The sequence below is a fragment of the Bubalus kerabau genome, chromosome 8 (assembly GCF_029407905.1).
Source record: "Bubalus kerabau isolate K-KA32 ecotype Philippines breed swamp buffalo chromosome 8, PCC_UOA_SB_1v2, whole genome shotgun sequence".
NCBI lineage: Eukaryota > Metazoa > Chordata > Mammalia > Artiodactyla > Bovidae > Bubalus > Bubalus kerabau.
The window spans coordinates 47665140-47679555 of record NC_073631.1 but is presented as its reverse complement, the minus strand read 5'-3'; the positions used below and the strand labels follow the sequence as shown (position 1 = coordinate 47679555).

The following is a 14416-nucleotide window of genomic DNA, read 5'->3' as shown; positions in this document are numbered from 1 at the left end:
AGTATTCAAGGGTCCCAGAGCCTGCCATCACTATCAGTTGATTTTGCCCACCAGGCTATGCTTATACATGAGGTATGGTGATATAATTTGAGCAAGAGAAATGCAGACATCTATATTTTTACCTACTGATATTGGGATTCAGTTTAAAATTTGCCTCCTCTAATTATAAAAGGTACAGAACTTAACCATCTTTTTCTTTATATTCCATGTGATTTTCATTTCTACGAAAAGAAAGTAAACGTGTTAAGGAGGCATGCCAGCTTTTACAATGGTATGAACTTACCTTTCAAACTGACTTCAACAGTTCCTGCAAAGAGAAGAATTTGCCTTAGAAGTGTTCTCTAGTCCTTGTTCAGGAAAACAATTAGCACTCTTCTTAAAACCCACACAGGCATGAGTTGCTGGAAGGCAAAAGTTAAATTTTCTCCAACTCAGTGAACCATTCCTTGGTTTGTATTCAACATGGTACATAATAGTGGCACAAGTGCTAGATGCTAAGAAAAATATATTACCCGTGTTTAAATTGCCCTTTTATGTGCACTCACCGGATACTAGGTGCCAAAAAAACTACACTAAGTGTTTCAGGTGTAGAAATGGCATTTTTGCCATTTCAAATGTCAATTCACATTTGAAGTGTTAAGTATTGAGCTTCTATCACATATTATTCACATCACCCTTGTGTCTTTTTCATTTGGAGTCTTTTTGTCTTTGAAACTTCCTAATTCCTTTTGCTTTGTACAGTTTCATAATGAGTCAACCAAAACCCCTATTTAATGAAAGCACTGCTGTGTGCTTGAAATTTAAAGTTTACATTTAAAAAACAGATCTTTTGAATACCACTAGCCTGGGAGAACAGACACTGACATTCACTAGGGAGGGTGGCAGTGAGAAATTTTCAAAATAAGATTTCAGCAGATGGGGAACCACAGTGAAACCAGACCCTTCAGTCCATTTATCATAGTGCTTGCCGTTTCTGTGTCAAGACAGGTGAACAATAATAAATATCCAACCAAGGTGGTTCATTTGTATTCAGAACATTTGAATAAATAAGAAGTTCAAAAAAACCCATGTAGGCTTTTGTTCAAAGGAAAACTCCAGCCATTTCCCTCAGCTCAGCAGTCTGAAAAGTTCAAAAGGTAGGAAGTGCTTCTTGCCAAGACTAAACTCTGACAGGTATTAGATAATAAAATTTAGTTATGAACTGGCATTTTGGGGGCACCTTAATATAGTTGGAGTCTTGATATGAACAACGAAATTAGGGTTAAAAATATATGTGGGAACTTGACTCTGTCTGCTTTACTACCTACTAAACTTTAGAAGTCTAATAAATGTTTCTGATACTGACTTCTAATTTCTGTTTCTCAAATAAAAAATTATTCTGAATTTGATTCTATATAATTGAAAATTGGGCCAATTCATAGGGTACTAATATGAGTGCACTGGGTTGGAAAGATCCCCTGGAGAAGGAAATGGCAACTCACTCCAGTATACTTGCCTGGAAAATCCCATGGACAGGGGAGCCTGGTGGGCTGCAGTCCATAGGGTCACAAAGAGTTGGAAACGACAGAGCGACTAACACTTCTGACTTGTGTCAGTTCAGTTCAGTCACTCAGTCATGTCCGACTCTTTGTGATCCCATGAACTGCAGCACACCAGGCCTCCCTGTCCATCACCAACTTCCGGAGTTTACCCAAACTCATGTCCATTGAATCGGTGTTGCCATCCGACCATCTCATCCTCTGTCATCCCCTTCTCCTCCTGCCCTCAATCTTTCCCAGCATCAGGGTCTTTTCAGATGAGTCAGTTCTTCGTATCAGGTGCCCAAAGTACTGGAGTTTCAGCATCAATGTCAGTCTTCCAATGAACACCCAGGATTGATTTCTTTTAGGATGGATTGGTTGGATCTCCTTGCAGTCCAAGGGACTCTCAACAGTCTTCTCCAGTACCACAGTTCAAAAGCATCAATTCTTCTGTGCTCAGCTTTCTTTATAGTCCAACTCTCACATCCATACATGACTACTGGAAAAACCATAGCCTTGACTAGATGGACCTTTGTTGGCAAAGTAATGTCTCTGCTTTTTAATATGCTGTCTAAGTTGGTCATATGCAAGGAATAAGCATCTTTTAATTTCATGGCAGCAATCACCATCTGCAGTGATTTTGGAGCCTAGAAAAATAAAGTCAGCCACTGTTTCCACTGTTTCCCCATCTATTTGCTATGAAGTGATGGGACCAGATGCCATGATCTTAGTTTTCTGAATGTTGAGCTTTAAACCAACTTTTTCACTCTCCTCTTTCACTTTCATCAACAGGCTCTTTAGTTCTTCTTCACTTTCTGCCATAAGGGTGGTGTCATCTGCAAATCTGAGGTTATTGGTATTTCTCCTGGCAATCTTGATTCCAGCTTGTGCTTCATCCAGCCCAGCATTTCTCATGATGTACTCTGCATAAAAGTTAAATAAGCAGGGTGACAATATACAGCCTTGACGTACTCCTTTTCCTATTTGGAACCAGTCTGTTGTTCCATGTCCAGTTCTAACTGTTGCTTCCTGACCTGCATACAGATTTCTCAAGAGGCAGGTCAGGTGGTCTGGTATTCAAGAAAAAGAAATGCAAAAAAGCAAAATGGCTGTCTGAGGAGGCCTTACAAATAGCTGTGAAAATAAGAGAAGCAAAAAGCAAAGGAGAAAAGGAAAGATATACCCATTTGAATGCAGAGTTCCAAAGAATAGCAAGGAGAGATAAGAAAGCCTTCCTTAGTGATCAATGCAAAGAAATAGGGGAAAACAATAGAATGGGAAAGACTAGAGATCTCATCAAGAAAATTAGAGATACCAAGGGAACATTTCATGCAACGATGGGTACAATAAAGGACAGGAATGGTATGGACCTAACAGAAGCAGAAGATATTAAGAAGATGTGGCAAGAATATACAGAAGAACTGTACAAAAAAGATCTTCATGACCCAGCTAACCATGATGGTGTGATCACTCACCAAGAGCCAGACATCCTAGAATGTGAAGTCAAATGGGCCTTAGAAAGCATCGCTATGAACAAAGCTAGTAGAAGTGATGGAATTCCAGTTGAGCTATTTCAGATCCTAAAAGATGATGCTGTGAAAGTGCTGCACTCAGTATGCCAGCAAATTTGGAAGACTTGGCAGTGGCCACAGGACTGGAAAAGGTCAGTTTTCATTCCAGTCCCAAAGAAAGGCAATGCCAAAGACTGCTCAAACTACTGCACAATTGCACTCATCACACACGCTAGTAAAGTAATGCTCAAAATTCTCCAAGCCAGGCTTCAGCAATATGTTAACTGTGAACTTCCAGATGTTCAAGCTGGTTTTAGAAAAGGCAGAGGAACCAGAAGAGGAACCAGAGATCAAATTGCCAACATCCGCTGGATCATCAAGAAAGCAAGAGAGTTCCAGAAAAATATCTATTTCTGCTTTATTGACTATGCCAGATCCTTTGACTGTGTGGATCACAATAAACTGTGGAAAATTCTGAAAGAGATGGGAGTGACTTGTGTGACCATCTCTATATCTAGCTCCTCTGAAAAAAGACTGTCTTCTTTGAACTGAGTTTTATACATAATAAAATATACTCAATTATTAGTATTTCTGGCCTGCTACCTAAATATATAGATTATTTCTAAAGAGTTAACTTATCTTCAGCAATATGATAGGACAATCATCTTACAAGTAAAAAGCAAAATTGCTTTTCATTTAAAGAGAAATTAAGAAATAAGAGACATTTAACTAAAACTTGACTTTGTCATTTGTCTCTTTAGAATAATCTTTTGAGGGTCTCTGTTGCCAATAGGACAAAGTCCAGAACACCCTAGTGTTCTTTCCACAAAAAGTGACATTCAAGAAATACTAACTGAGCATCTGCTATGTGTGAAACACTGCACTAGGCACAAAAAAGATTGCAAAAAAGAAAGAAGTATGGGTATTGGTCTCTAGGAGCTCATAGCCAAAAAGAGAAATAGGTGTGCTTTTAAATACTCACAGCTGTGATAGCTATTATAATGGAACCTCCATCAAAATTGTGGAAGATAGAGAAATTAAAGAGCTAGTTAATTACCATGTTACCTAGCAAATTTACTACCATCCTATCCAAAAAATTGAAAACAGGTATTCAAGCAAATATTTGTACACAAATATTCATAAAATAACTATTCACAGTAGCCAGAAAGTGGAAACAGACAAATGTCTATCAGTTGATCAATGAATAAATAAGTTGATTTAGCCATACAATGTAATATTATTGGGTCATAAATAGACTATAATTCTGATACTTTCTACAGCATGGATGAACCCTGAAAACTTTTGATAGGGGATTAAAGCCAGACAGTAAAGGTCACATGGTATATGATTCCACTTATATGTAATATCTAGAATAGGTAAATCCACTGAGACAGGACATAGCTTAGAGGTTTTCAGGGGCTGTGTGTAGGGGAGAATCAAAAATGACTGCTAATAAGTGCAGGATTTCCTTTAGCATGAAGTCTTGGAACTTGATGGAGGTGATGGCAAGCTAACAATGTGGATGTACTAAACACCACCAAATTGTACACTTTGAGTAGTTAATTATTACTTTTATATTATGAGAATTTTAAGTTCATTTAAAATGGACTAGTTAACAAAACATGCATGCTAAGTCACTTCAGTTGTGTCTGACTCTTTGCCAGCCCATGGACAATAGCCTGCCAGGGTCCTCTGTCCATGGAATTCTCCAGACAAGAATTCTGGAGTGGGTTGCCACTCCCTTCTTCAGGGGATCTTCCTGACCCGGGATCAAACCCAGGTCTCCTGCATTGCAGGCCGATTCTTTACTATCTGAGCCACCAGGGAAGCCCAAACAGAGCTTATGTGTGTGTTAGTCGCTCAGATGTGTCCGACTCTTTGTGACCGCATGGACTATAGCTCACCAGGCTCCTCTGTCCACGGGATCCTCCAGGCAAGAATACTGGAGTGGGTTGCCATGCTCTTCTTCATGGAATTTTCCTGACCCAGGGATTGAACCCAGGTCTCTGGCATTCCAGGAAGGTTCTTTACCATTTGAGCTGGGAAGCCCCATAGATAATGTTTAATGGAAAATGCCTCACCAAGAAAGTCAGTGTTGAAAAAGATAGAAATTCAGGTGGAGTTTTGACAGTGACACTATTGGGAAAGGCTTGTAGAAAGCAGGAACTTTATTGGCAACATCCTAGAGATTGAGGAATGTCATTTGTGGTCTTGAAATATTGAACCTTGTTTTCTACTTGAATGTGGTGCAGAGGTGGTAACTGCCCACTGCTCACTGATCAGATGTGCTTACTTTGAAGATATTATTCTGTTGGTTAGCTTTTGAAGGACTTGTATCTCTTTTCCAGATCTGTGCGTTTCAGATGGTACCAAGGGTTTTATTCTGCTGGCTCACAGCCAGTGACGTGGGCCATTGATAATGTCTATATTGGTCCACAATGTGAAGAGATGTGTAATGGACACGGGAGTTGTATCAATGGAACCAAGTGTATATGTGATCCTGGTTATTCAGGTCCAACCTGTAAAATAAGCACCAAAAATCCTGATTTTCTCAAGGATGATTTTGAAGGTAATCTTTTCTTATGAAACCTATATAACTTTGTGAAAGAATTTACACATTAAACACAGTTTGTGTCTGCTGTCGCTTCAGTCATGTCTGATTCTTTGTGACCTTATAGACTGTATCCCACCAGGCTTCTCTGTCCATAGAATTCTCCAGGCAAGAATACTGGAGTGGGTAGCCATTCCCTTCTCCAGGGGATCTTCCAGCTCAGGGATTGAACCCGGGTCTCCTGCTTACAGGCAGATTCTTTACCATCTGAGCCACCAGGGAAGCCTTGCTTTTTTTGTTTGTTTGTTTTTAACTTATTTAAAGCCTTGCTTTTAAATGTGCTCCTCAGGATTTCATCCTTGACTATATTGTCTTCTCATGTGGTACACTCTGCCTTTCAGGCTTTCCTGGTAGCTCAGACAGTAAAGAATCTGCCTGTAATGCAGGACACTCTGGTTTGATCTCTGAGTCCAGAAGATTCCCTGGAGAAGGAAATGGCAACCCACTCCAGTATTCTTGCCTGGAGAATCCCATAGGCAGAAGAGCCTTGAGGGCTACAGTCCATGGGGTCACAAAGAGTTGGGCACGACTGAGCAATTCACATACACACACACACACACAATTTGTAATATAAAAGTAATCATTAGTGAAAGTCACTCAGTCGTGTCCAACTCCTTGCAACCCTATGGACTATACAGTCCATGGAATTCTCCAGGCCAGAGTACTGGAGTGGGTATCCTATCTCTTCTCCAATAGATCTTCCTGACCCGGGAATCAAACCAGGGTCTCCTATCTTGCAGGCAGATACTTTACCAGCTGAGCTACTAAGTTTCACCCTAATATTTCATTATTTTTCATTACATTTGGAACCACCCATGCCTTTGTTTAGTTCTGAACTTCATAGGATTCCATTTTTGAAACAAAATCAGTAAGAGTGAACAAGACCGTAGTTAAGAAAAAATAAGGCTATTTTCTAATCAATGATAATTTTGGAAAATGTCTATATAGAGAGTTAATCTTGGATGACAACATAGAAAAATGTGTACTATAATTGAAATTATTCACAATTGTATATGCATCAGATATGCGCTCTGATAAAATTGGGAAAACGTTCTCATAAGAGAAAGTCTTAAATGTGATAGCTATCTGTGTTAGAATGGTGGCGGTGATTTAGTCACTAAGTCATGTCCAACTCTTTGCAACCCTATAGACTGGAGCCCGCCAGGCTCCTCTGTCCATGGGATTTCCCAAGCAAGAACACTGGAGTGGGTTGCTGTTTCCTTCCCCAGGGGTTCTGCCCGCCCCAGGGATCAAACCCACATCTTCTACGTTGCAGAGGGATTCTTTACCACTGAGCCATCAGGGAAGTCCATATCTAGGTTAGAAAAAGGGGATTGATTTTTTTTCCCCCAAGCTGCCTGTGAATGTTTTACAATGTATCTATGGCTTCAAGGTATACTTTAAAATTAGGTTTAGATATATAAATACAGTGGAATAATAGTTATAAAAAGGAATGAAATACTGATAAATGCTGCAGTATAGATGAATCTTGAAAGCATTATGCTAAGTAGAAGACGTCAAACACGTGTCATATTTTTATGAAGCACTCAAAACAGGCAAATCTGTAGAAACAGAAAGAAGATTAATGGTTGCCAGGGTGGGTGAGGGGAAAATAGAGATCAGTTGCTTACTGGATACAAGATCTCCTTTATGGGTAATGAAAATTCTGGAGCTAGCTAGCAGTGATGGTTGCACAACATTATGAATGTACTAAATGCCATTGAATCATTCATTTTAAAATGGTTAAATGGCAAAATTAATGTATTATGCCTTTTACCACAATCGAAAAAGGTCAATAACTGAAGAGATTGGTGAGTTGGTTTCAAAAGACATTATTTAATAGGAAATATTAAATTACACTGAAATTTCTCACATTAAAACTGTAGCTTTTAAAATACTATATAACACTGGCCTGATACTGTCCTCTCAGTAGCAAGGACACAGTAAAGAAGTCAGTGGAAAGGTCTCATTACCCTTCTTTAATTCTGAACTGACGCACTCTGAGCAGCCAGTGTCTGCTTTTGCAGAGGAGCAGAACGGAAGGAACAGTTTGGCTGGACCATAGATACTAGGGAAAGGCCCCCTTCCTTTGTCATGTGGACCCTTAAATTATACAGCCAGTGTTAAACAATTCAAACAAGCTAAAATGTTGAAAAGACCTCTTACCCCCAAATCTATGACTTAAATATTTGTGACTTCATATTTTAAAACTACACAAAGCATTTGGCATATTCTTTTTAAAAATATATGGCTATATTTGGGGTCATAGGTAAACCACATTTTCCATTCTTTTCAGGTCAGCTAGAATCTGATAGATTCTTATTAATGAGTGGTGGAAAGCCATCTCGGAAGTGTGGAATCCTTTCCAGTGGAAACAACCTCTTTTTCAACGAAGATGGCTTACGCATGTTGATGACACGAGATCTGGATTTATCACATGCTAGGTAATCATTTTTAAACGCTGTTGAAGAACTACCTTGTAATGTAAAGTAGCAGAATGTAATCAAGTCAAAAAGAAGCAGAGATCTCAAGGACAAGGCCTCCCATTGGAAATGCTATGCTTCTGGCTTGTCAAAGACTCCATTAAAACACAGTTTACACAATTTTCATTCTAAAACTGAGAGAGATCATGCAATAACTAGATCAGAAATGAAACGGAGCTAAACAGAAAGAGGCTAATACCTGGCCTACTAGGTGGTGACCAGGAAATGACAATGTTTACCTTGTTTTAACTTAAGAACATAATCTTCTTTATCCACCGTCTACAGACTACTTTTCATTAGCACCTGGTCTATGTAGAAATTATTTACCATGCTCAGGAGAAAGCATGATTGAAATTCAGTGTGCTCACAGATTATTCACCATTAATTTTATATCCATTAACAATTTAAGAACATCTAAAGTGTAGGTTTGTTGTTTATAAGCATCTCTTTCCAATGATTTGCTCATAGATTCGAGTCACTCATTTTCTAAATTAAGCACAGTCACTCAGAAGCAAACATTTTAAACTGGCTCCGAGGATTATGTCCTGTCAAGATGTGTATCCCTTGATCATTTGATGAGCCAAAAACTTAGCCAGGAAAATAAAAAATACAGTTTAAAATGTATAAAATGGAACCCTGACCTATATTTGCAAGTGAATAAAGAAATCATGTTCTATCTTTTGAAATATTTCAGAGTATCTTAAAATATATTTTAACATATCCTCCTCTTTCTCTTAAGTTCTTTCATTTATTGAATTATAAGTTTGATCATGCTTCATATAAAATATAATTCTATCTATAAGAATAATTTTACAGTTACAGATTTTATTTATCCCCATTCTATTTTAATGCATATGGTTTAATTTACTGCTCTTTATCTAAGAATTATCACTGGCAACTGAATTCTCTAATTTAGAAATTATTAGGCTTTTCTAAATAATTCTTACATGGTTTATCTATAACTAAATTAATATAAACATTTTCCCAATACAAGTAGACAATATACTAAAAGTGTTTCTCTGTAAACAATTATTGTTTTTATAGGTAAAAGCTTTACAAGGCAGTAACCATGTATTTTTTTCATTAATCCAATGTTAAAAACTCTATTATTTATCTCATCTCAGTAGCATGCTGTGTAGGATTTGCATATATTGACCTCAAAATGCTCCATGTAAAATCCCAGTTTTCTCGGGGTTATAAGGTAAATGAATGTCCTGATAGTGGATATGGGGGAGGGGAGGAACCCATGAAGAATGCATGATTTTATATATGGAACTGATAACTTTTATTATATGCCCCAATATATTTCATATGTTTGACATGCATTCATAATTGGGTATGTGTATTGGGTTACATAGGAAACGTATTTTGTATTACCAGCTAGCACAGCAGCCAGACCAGGAACCAACAGCTCTCCTGCCAAAGATAACATGTGAGCTGGTTTTCATTGGCAGCCCAGCTGCCACTCTGTCCACCTCCCTGCCAGCTGGGAAGGCTGCCACTGGCTGACCGCCACATCTTTCGATGACCAGTATCATCCGTCCCAGATGCAGCAAGAGTCAGAGGCTGGCACTGCCCACCATCCACACCACCCCACACTCATGCTCCCCTGCTCCTGGCACAAAACGCAGAAAAGAGGCTCAAGCTTAACACACCTCTTCCAAAAAATGTCTGGCCTTTCACAAAGAGGGGCTACAACTGGTGAATTTAAAAGTATCTCACAAAACCAATAATATGAGATCTGAAAAACTACTGGTAAAAGATGGGAATGGATGATTTTGTGGATAAATGACATAAACTATATTAATTGCATCCTTTCAGTTTCAGATACTAAAGACAAGGATACAGATTTATCTTAGATAGATAGCAATACACACTCCCAAATTTGGACAGCCTTTGGACTGCTCCCATCTTCTTAAAGAATAGCCAGAGGGCAGGATAAATGCTCAAATCCCTCAGACACTCCCTTGTTGGTGGTTGGTGGGGTGGAGGGATACCAAATATCAATATGGATACAGAGTAGCCTTTTTCAGACTTCACATTTTACTAACTCCCTTTCACATTTAAAAGGGAAATCAAACTTTGGAACAATTACTTTGAATGTTCATTAAATCATCGTATTCATTAAAGCTGTGAGTTCCCCGTATTACCCTGTGTACTTGTCTACAGTAAATTTTACTTGTATCAGATTTGTGCAGTTCTTCATGCGACTAGGATGTGGTAAAGGTGTTCCAGATCCCAGGAGCCAACCTGTGCTTCTACAATATTCTCTCAATGGTGGCCTCTCGTGGAGTCTCCTTCAAGAGTTCCTTTTCAGCAACTCCAGCAATGTGGGCAGGTACATCGCCCTGGAGATACCTCTGAAAGCCCGTTCTGCTTCTACTCGCCTCCGCTGGTGGCAACCATCTGAAAATGGGCACTTCTACAGTCCCTGGGTTATCGACCAGGTCGGTCCCTTCAAGATTAACTACTATAATTTTGTCATTTGCACTGAATGTGGCTTTAGAAAGCAGTTAGGCCAACCCCTCGCTCAGTAGAGGAGGTCCAGGACCCACAAGTTGGGTGACTTACCCAAAGGCATGTTGCTAAATTAGATATGGCATTTAGCTTCCTTTCATTCTCTGGTTCCTCAAATGCCTGAGCCTATAAAAATGAATGACACAACAGAAGGCCCAGGTCCTGCTCATAGAGGATTCTGCCATATGGTTAGAGGGACTTTATTAACCGTGATTCAAGGCTATAATTCTCTGAAAAGGAAAATGTGCAAATTAGCATTTGTGCCACATACAGTAGTTTCCATATCCTCTTTCCTAACCTTTGAAGAAAAAAAATAAGTAAATCTCCCTAACATCCTTATGATCAGTTCTAAAGGATCTTCGTACATAATAAAATGCATATCCAATAGAACTCAAAGAACCTGTTAAAAAACAGTAGAATCCCTGCAAAGAATTGGAACTGAAATGCCTTAGGGTACAACTGTTCTTAAATAGAAATTTTACTTGGAAAAATCATGTATAACCAAATTTTGCGTTCCCAGCTTGGGTGCATGTAGTTTCCAAAGGCACAATTTGGCCCATGAAGGCTGTGAATGGTTTTGTCAGTCTTTCAATTTGTTTCTGTAGCTTCTTGCCAGATGGGCAAGCAGACCACATAAACAGGAGCATTCTGAAAGGCCCCCTAACATTATGCTTGCTGAATAATGCCAGTTCTGAGCAATCTGACAGATAAAAACAAACAAAAAAAGGACTGAACTTTCTCATGTCTCAAAACCAAATTGAAAAGTTTTTCTTTAAAAAATATATTTCAGATCCTCATTGGAGGAAATATTTCTGGCAATACAGTCTTGGAGGATGATTTCACAACTCTGGATAGTAGGAAGTGGCTGCTTCACCCAGGAGGCACCAAGATGCCTGTGTGTGGCTCTACAGGTGATGCCCTTGTCTTCATTGAAAAGGCCAGCACCCGTTATGTGGTCACCACGGACATTGCTGTGAATGAGGATTCCTTCCTACAGATAGACTTTGCTGCCTCCTGCTCAGTCACTGATTCTTGTTATGGTGAGTGTTGCCTTCCTAGGTGGAGCAACAAGCATGTATAAATGGGCATCTGTGACTGCCACAGTCAAAGGACTGAACTACACCTCCAAGAAGTCTCTAAGTAAAACACAAGTGCACTTTCAGTCCAACCACAACTGCATTCTTAATAATGTTGTGGGTAATTTGAGTTTTAAAAAGCCTCAGAATGTAAACTTATTTTAAGTATATGTTCATGAAGACTTCTTTTATATATGTGATACCCAAAGATTTGTATCATTTTGTAACTCCAGATTTATTTATTTTTTAATTGAAAGATAAATGTTTTACAGAATTGTATTGGTTTCTGCCAAACATCAACATGAAGCAGTCACCAACATGAATTAGTATACATATATCCCTCCCTCTTGAACCTCCCTGCCACCTCCCTCCACATCCCACCTCTCTAGGTTGTTACAGAGCAGCAGTTTGAGTTCCCTGAGTCATATAGCAAATTCCCACTGGCGATCTATTTTACATATGGTAATGTAAGTTTCCTCGTTACTCTCTCCTCCTGGTGGCTCAGACAGTAAACAATCTACCTGCAGTGCAGGAGACCTGGGTTCGATCCCTGGGTCAGGAAGATCTCCTGGAGAAGGGAATGGCAACCCACTCCAGTATTCTTGCCTGGAGAATTCCATGGACAGAGAAGCCTGGAGGGCCACCATAGTCCTTGGAGTCGCAAGGAGTTGTACACGATTGAGCGACTAACTCTTTCTACATTTTCTCTCCATACATCCCAACCTCTCCTTCCTAAATCCAGAATTTTTAGGTATCATAATTACAGAATAAAAGAGTCATCACATAAGGAATGTCAGAGTCAGCAGTAGGATTTACACACAGAGGGTTTTACATGTGTTTTAAATCATAGGGCTTTAGATTAGTCCCGTTATTGTCTCCTTTCCATTCTCCCAGGATTCATGAAATTTTATTGTTACCATTTTGCCTAATACTTTCTGCCATTGTGGATCATAGTTTAGTCTAAACCACCCTGACTGTGACTAGTTTTCATCTTCTAGGTTGTACACCTACACACATACCTTACACACACACACACACACACACACACACACACACATACACAGACCTATCTTAGGAGCAATAAATGCTGCCATCATTGCATAATCGGACACTTCACTGGAATTTGCAGATCCATCAAGATTCTGGGGACTTCCTAGTCTTTCACCACCCTGTATCATTGTTCTTCCAAGAGATCTAAACTAGAATGTTCACAAGGACCTTGTTCTATTTTAGATTCTTGGGGCCTAAAATCTGGAGAAATTTGTTACTTCCAAGGTCCTGCAAAATCCAGATTTTTCATATTTCCATTAGGCTGAACTTAATGGACAGATCTTAGGGAAAAGCTCAGAAGTGCTCTTTCTACCTTGGACTCAATCAATCAGCATAAACTAGTCAGTAGAAGTGGAACTTGAGAAAGTATCAGGTATATAGCCTGTCTTCACACAGTCCAGTTGAGGGGATGCTTCAGAAAGTTAAAGTCCAATAAATGACTAAATCAAGTGCTTGATGGAGTGGTACTAATGCAAAACTGTAATGAGAGTTCAGCCAAGGGAGAGATAACCAACGGATGGCCAATCCTAGAAGTTTGGGAAATTTCACAAAGAAGCTAAGTGTCAAGTGAGCATTGATAGTTGGAGTGAATTTGAAGGGTGAGTGAGGAAGAAGAAGATACCCCAAGCTGGTCTGATAGCATAATGTGGGAGTTCTCCTGGTCCATGGGAATACTATGAGCAGACAAGCCTGAATAGACAATATTTGCATCTAATGGAGGAGGACAGAATGCTAATTTTGAAAACACAAAGGGACTTTTGGGTCCTAGACACCCACCCACTGTCCGTAGACACAATCAATGAGAAACCAAAGAGATAAGTTATGACATGGCCATCCAGACTGCAGTGGAACCAGGACTGAGACTCTGCCCATGTAAGCCCAGTCATGTGTATTTTCTACTGTGGAGTAGGGCAACTTCTTGAGAAAGATTGAACTGAATAAAAAAATAAAAGAGGAAAGTGGCTAATCTTTGTTGGCAGCAAATTAAGAAGGGCATTAAAAGGCAAGCATAGGAATTTGTGCTTGACAAAGTCATGAATAAGAGGGCATGAGTGCAGGGGAGTAGTATGGTGGATTTTAAGGAGATTAGCCCATGAACCAATGAAGGTGGGTAAAGAAGAATCCTGGCAAAGAAGTATTGGTGGATATCTCTGTAGGAGGTATTGAAAACTTGCACTACTTGCCATGAACACAAATAGAAGAGATAAAACTAGTATGATACACTGAAGACCAAAAGGAAAGCAGCAGCAGACCTCAAAGCCAGGTGACATATTGAACATAAAGGGTAAAGAAGAAAGAAGTAAATTTTCTAAAATAATTTCTAAATTTTAAACCCAGAAAACTAATGCAGGAGCATTGTCACTGAGAGAATTTGGTAGTTAAGAAGAGATGTTTACATGTATACCTATTCCTGATTCATGTTGATGTGTGGCAAAAACTAACACAATATTGTAAAGCAATTATCCTCCAATTTCAAATAAATAAAGAAGAGATGTTATTTATGAGAGAAAATGAGTTTTTATTTAGTTTGGTGCAAATAGTTTGAGGTAGAGATATCCTTTAATGTGGAGGGCTTACAATGTAGAAAACAGGAACTTTGTACTGTTCATCACACTATGCCAGCATCCAGCACAATGCCAGGCTGAAC

General features: G+C 39.2%; 1 protein-coding gene across 1 annotated transcript in view; it reads left to right on the top strand.

Moving 5' to 3' along the window:
• Positions 1 to 14416, top strand: part of RELN (reelin) — a 553687-nt gene that overhangs the window by 479595 nt on the left and 59676 nt on the right. The window contains exons 42-45 of the mRNA XM_055590184.1: positions 5380 to 5600; positions 7939 to 8086; positions 10314 to 10572; positions 11433 to 11682. Of these exons, the coding sequence (XP_055446159.1) occupies positions 5380 to 5600; positions 7939 to 8086; positions 10314 to 10572; positions 11433 to 11682 (878 nt within the window). The remainder of the gene's footprint in view (positions 1 to 5379; positions 5601 to 7938; positions 8087 to 10313; positions 10573 to 11432; positions 11683 to 14416) is intronic.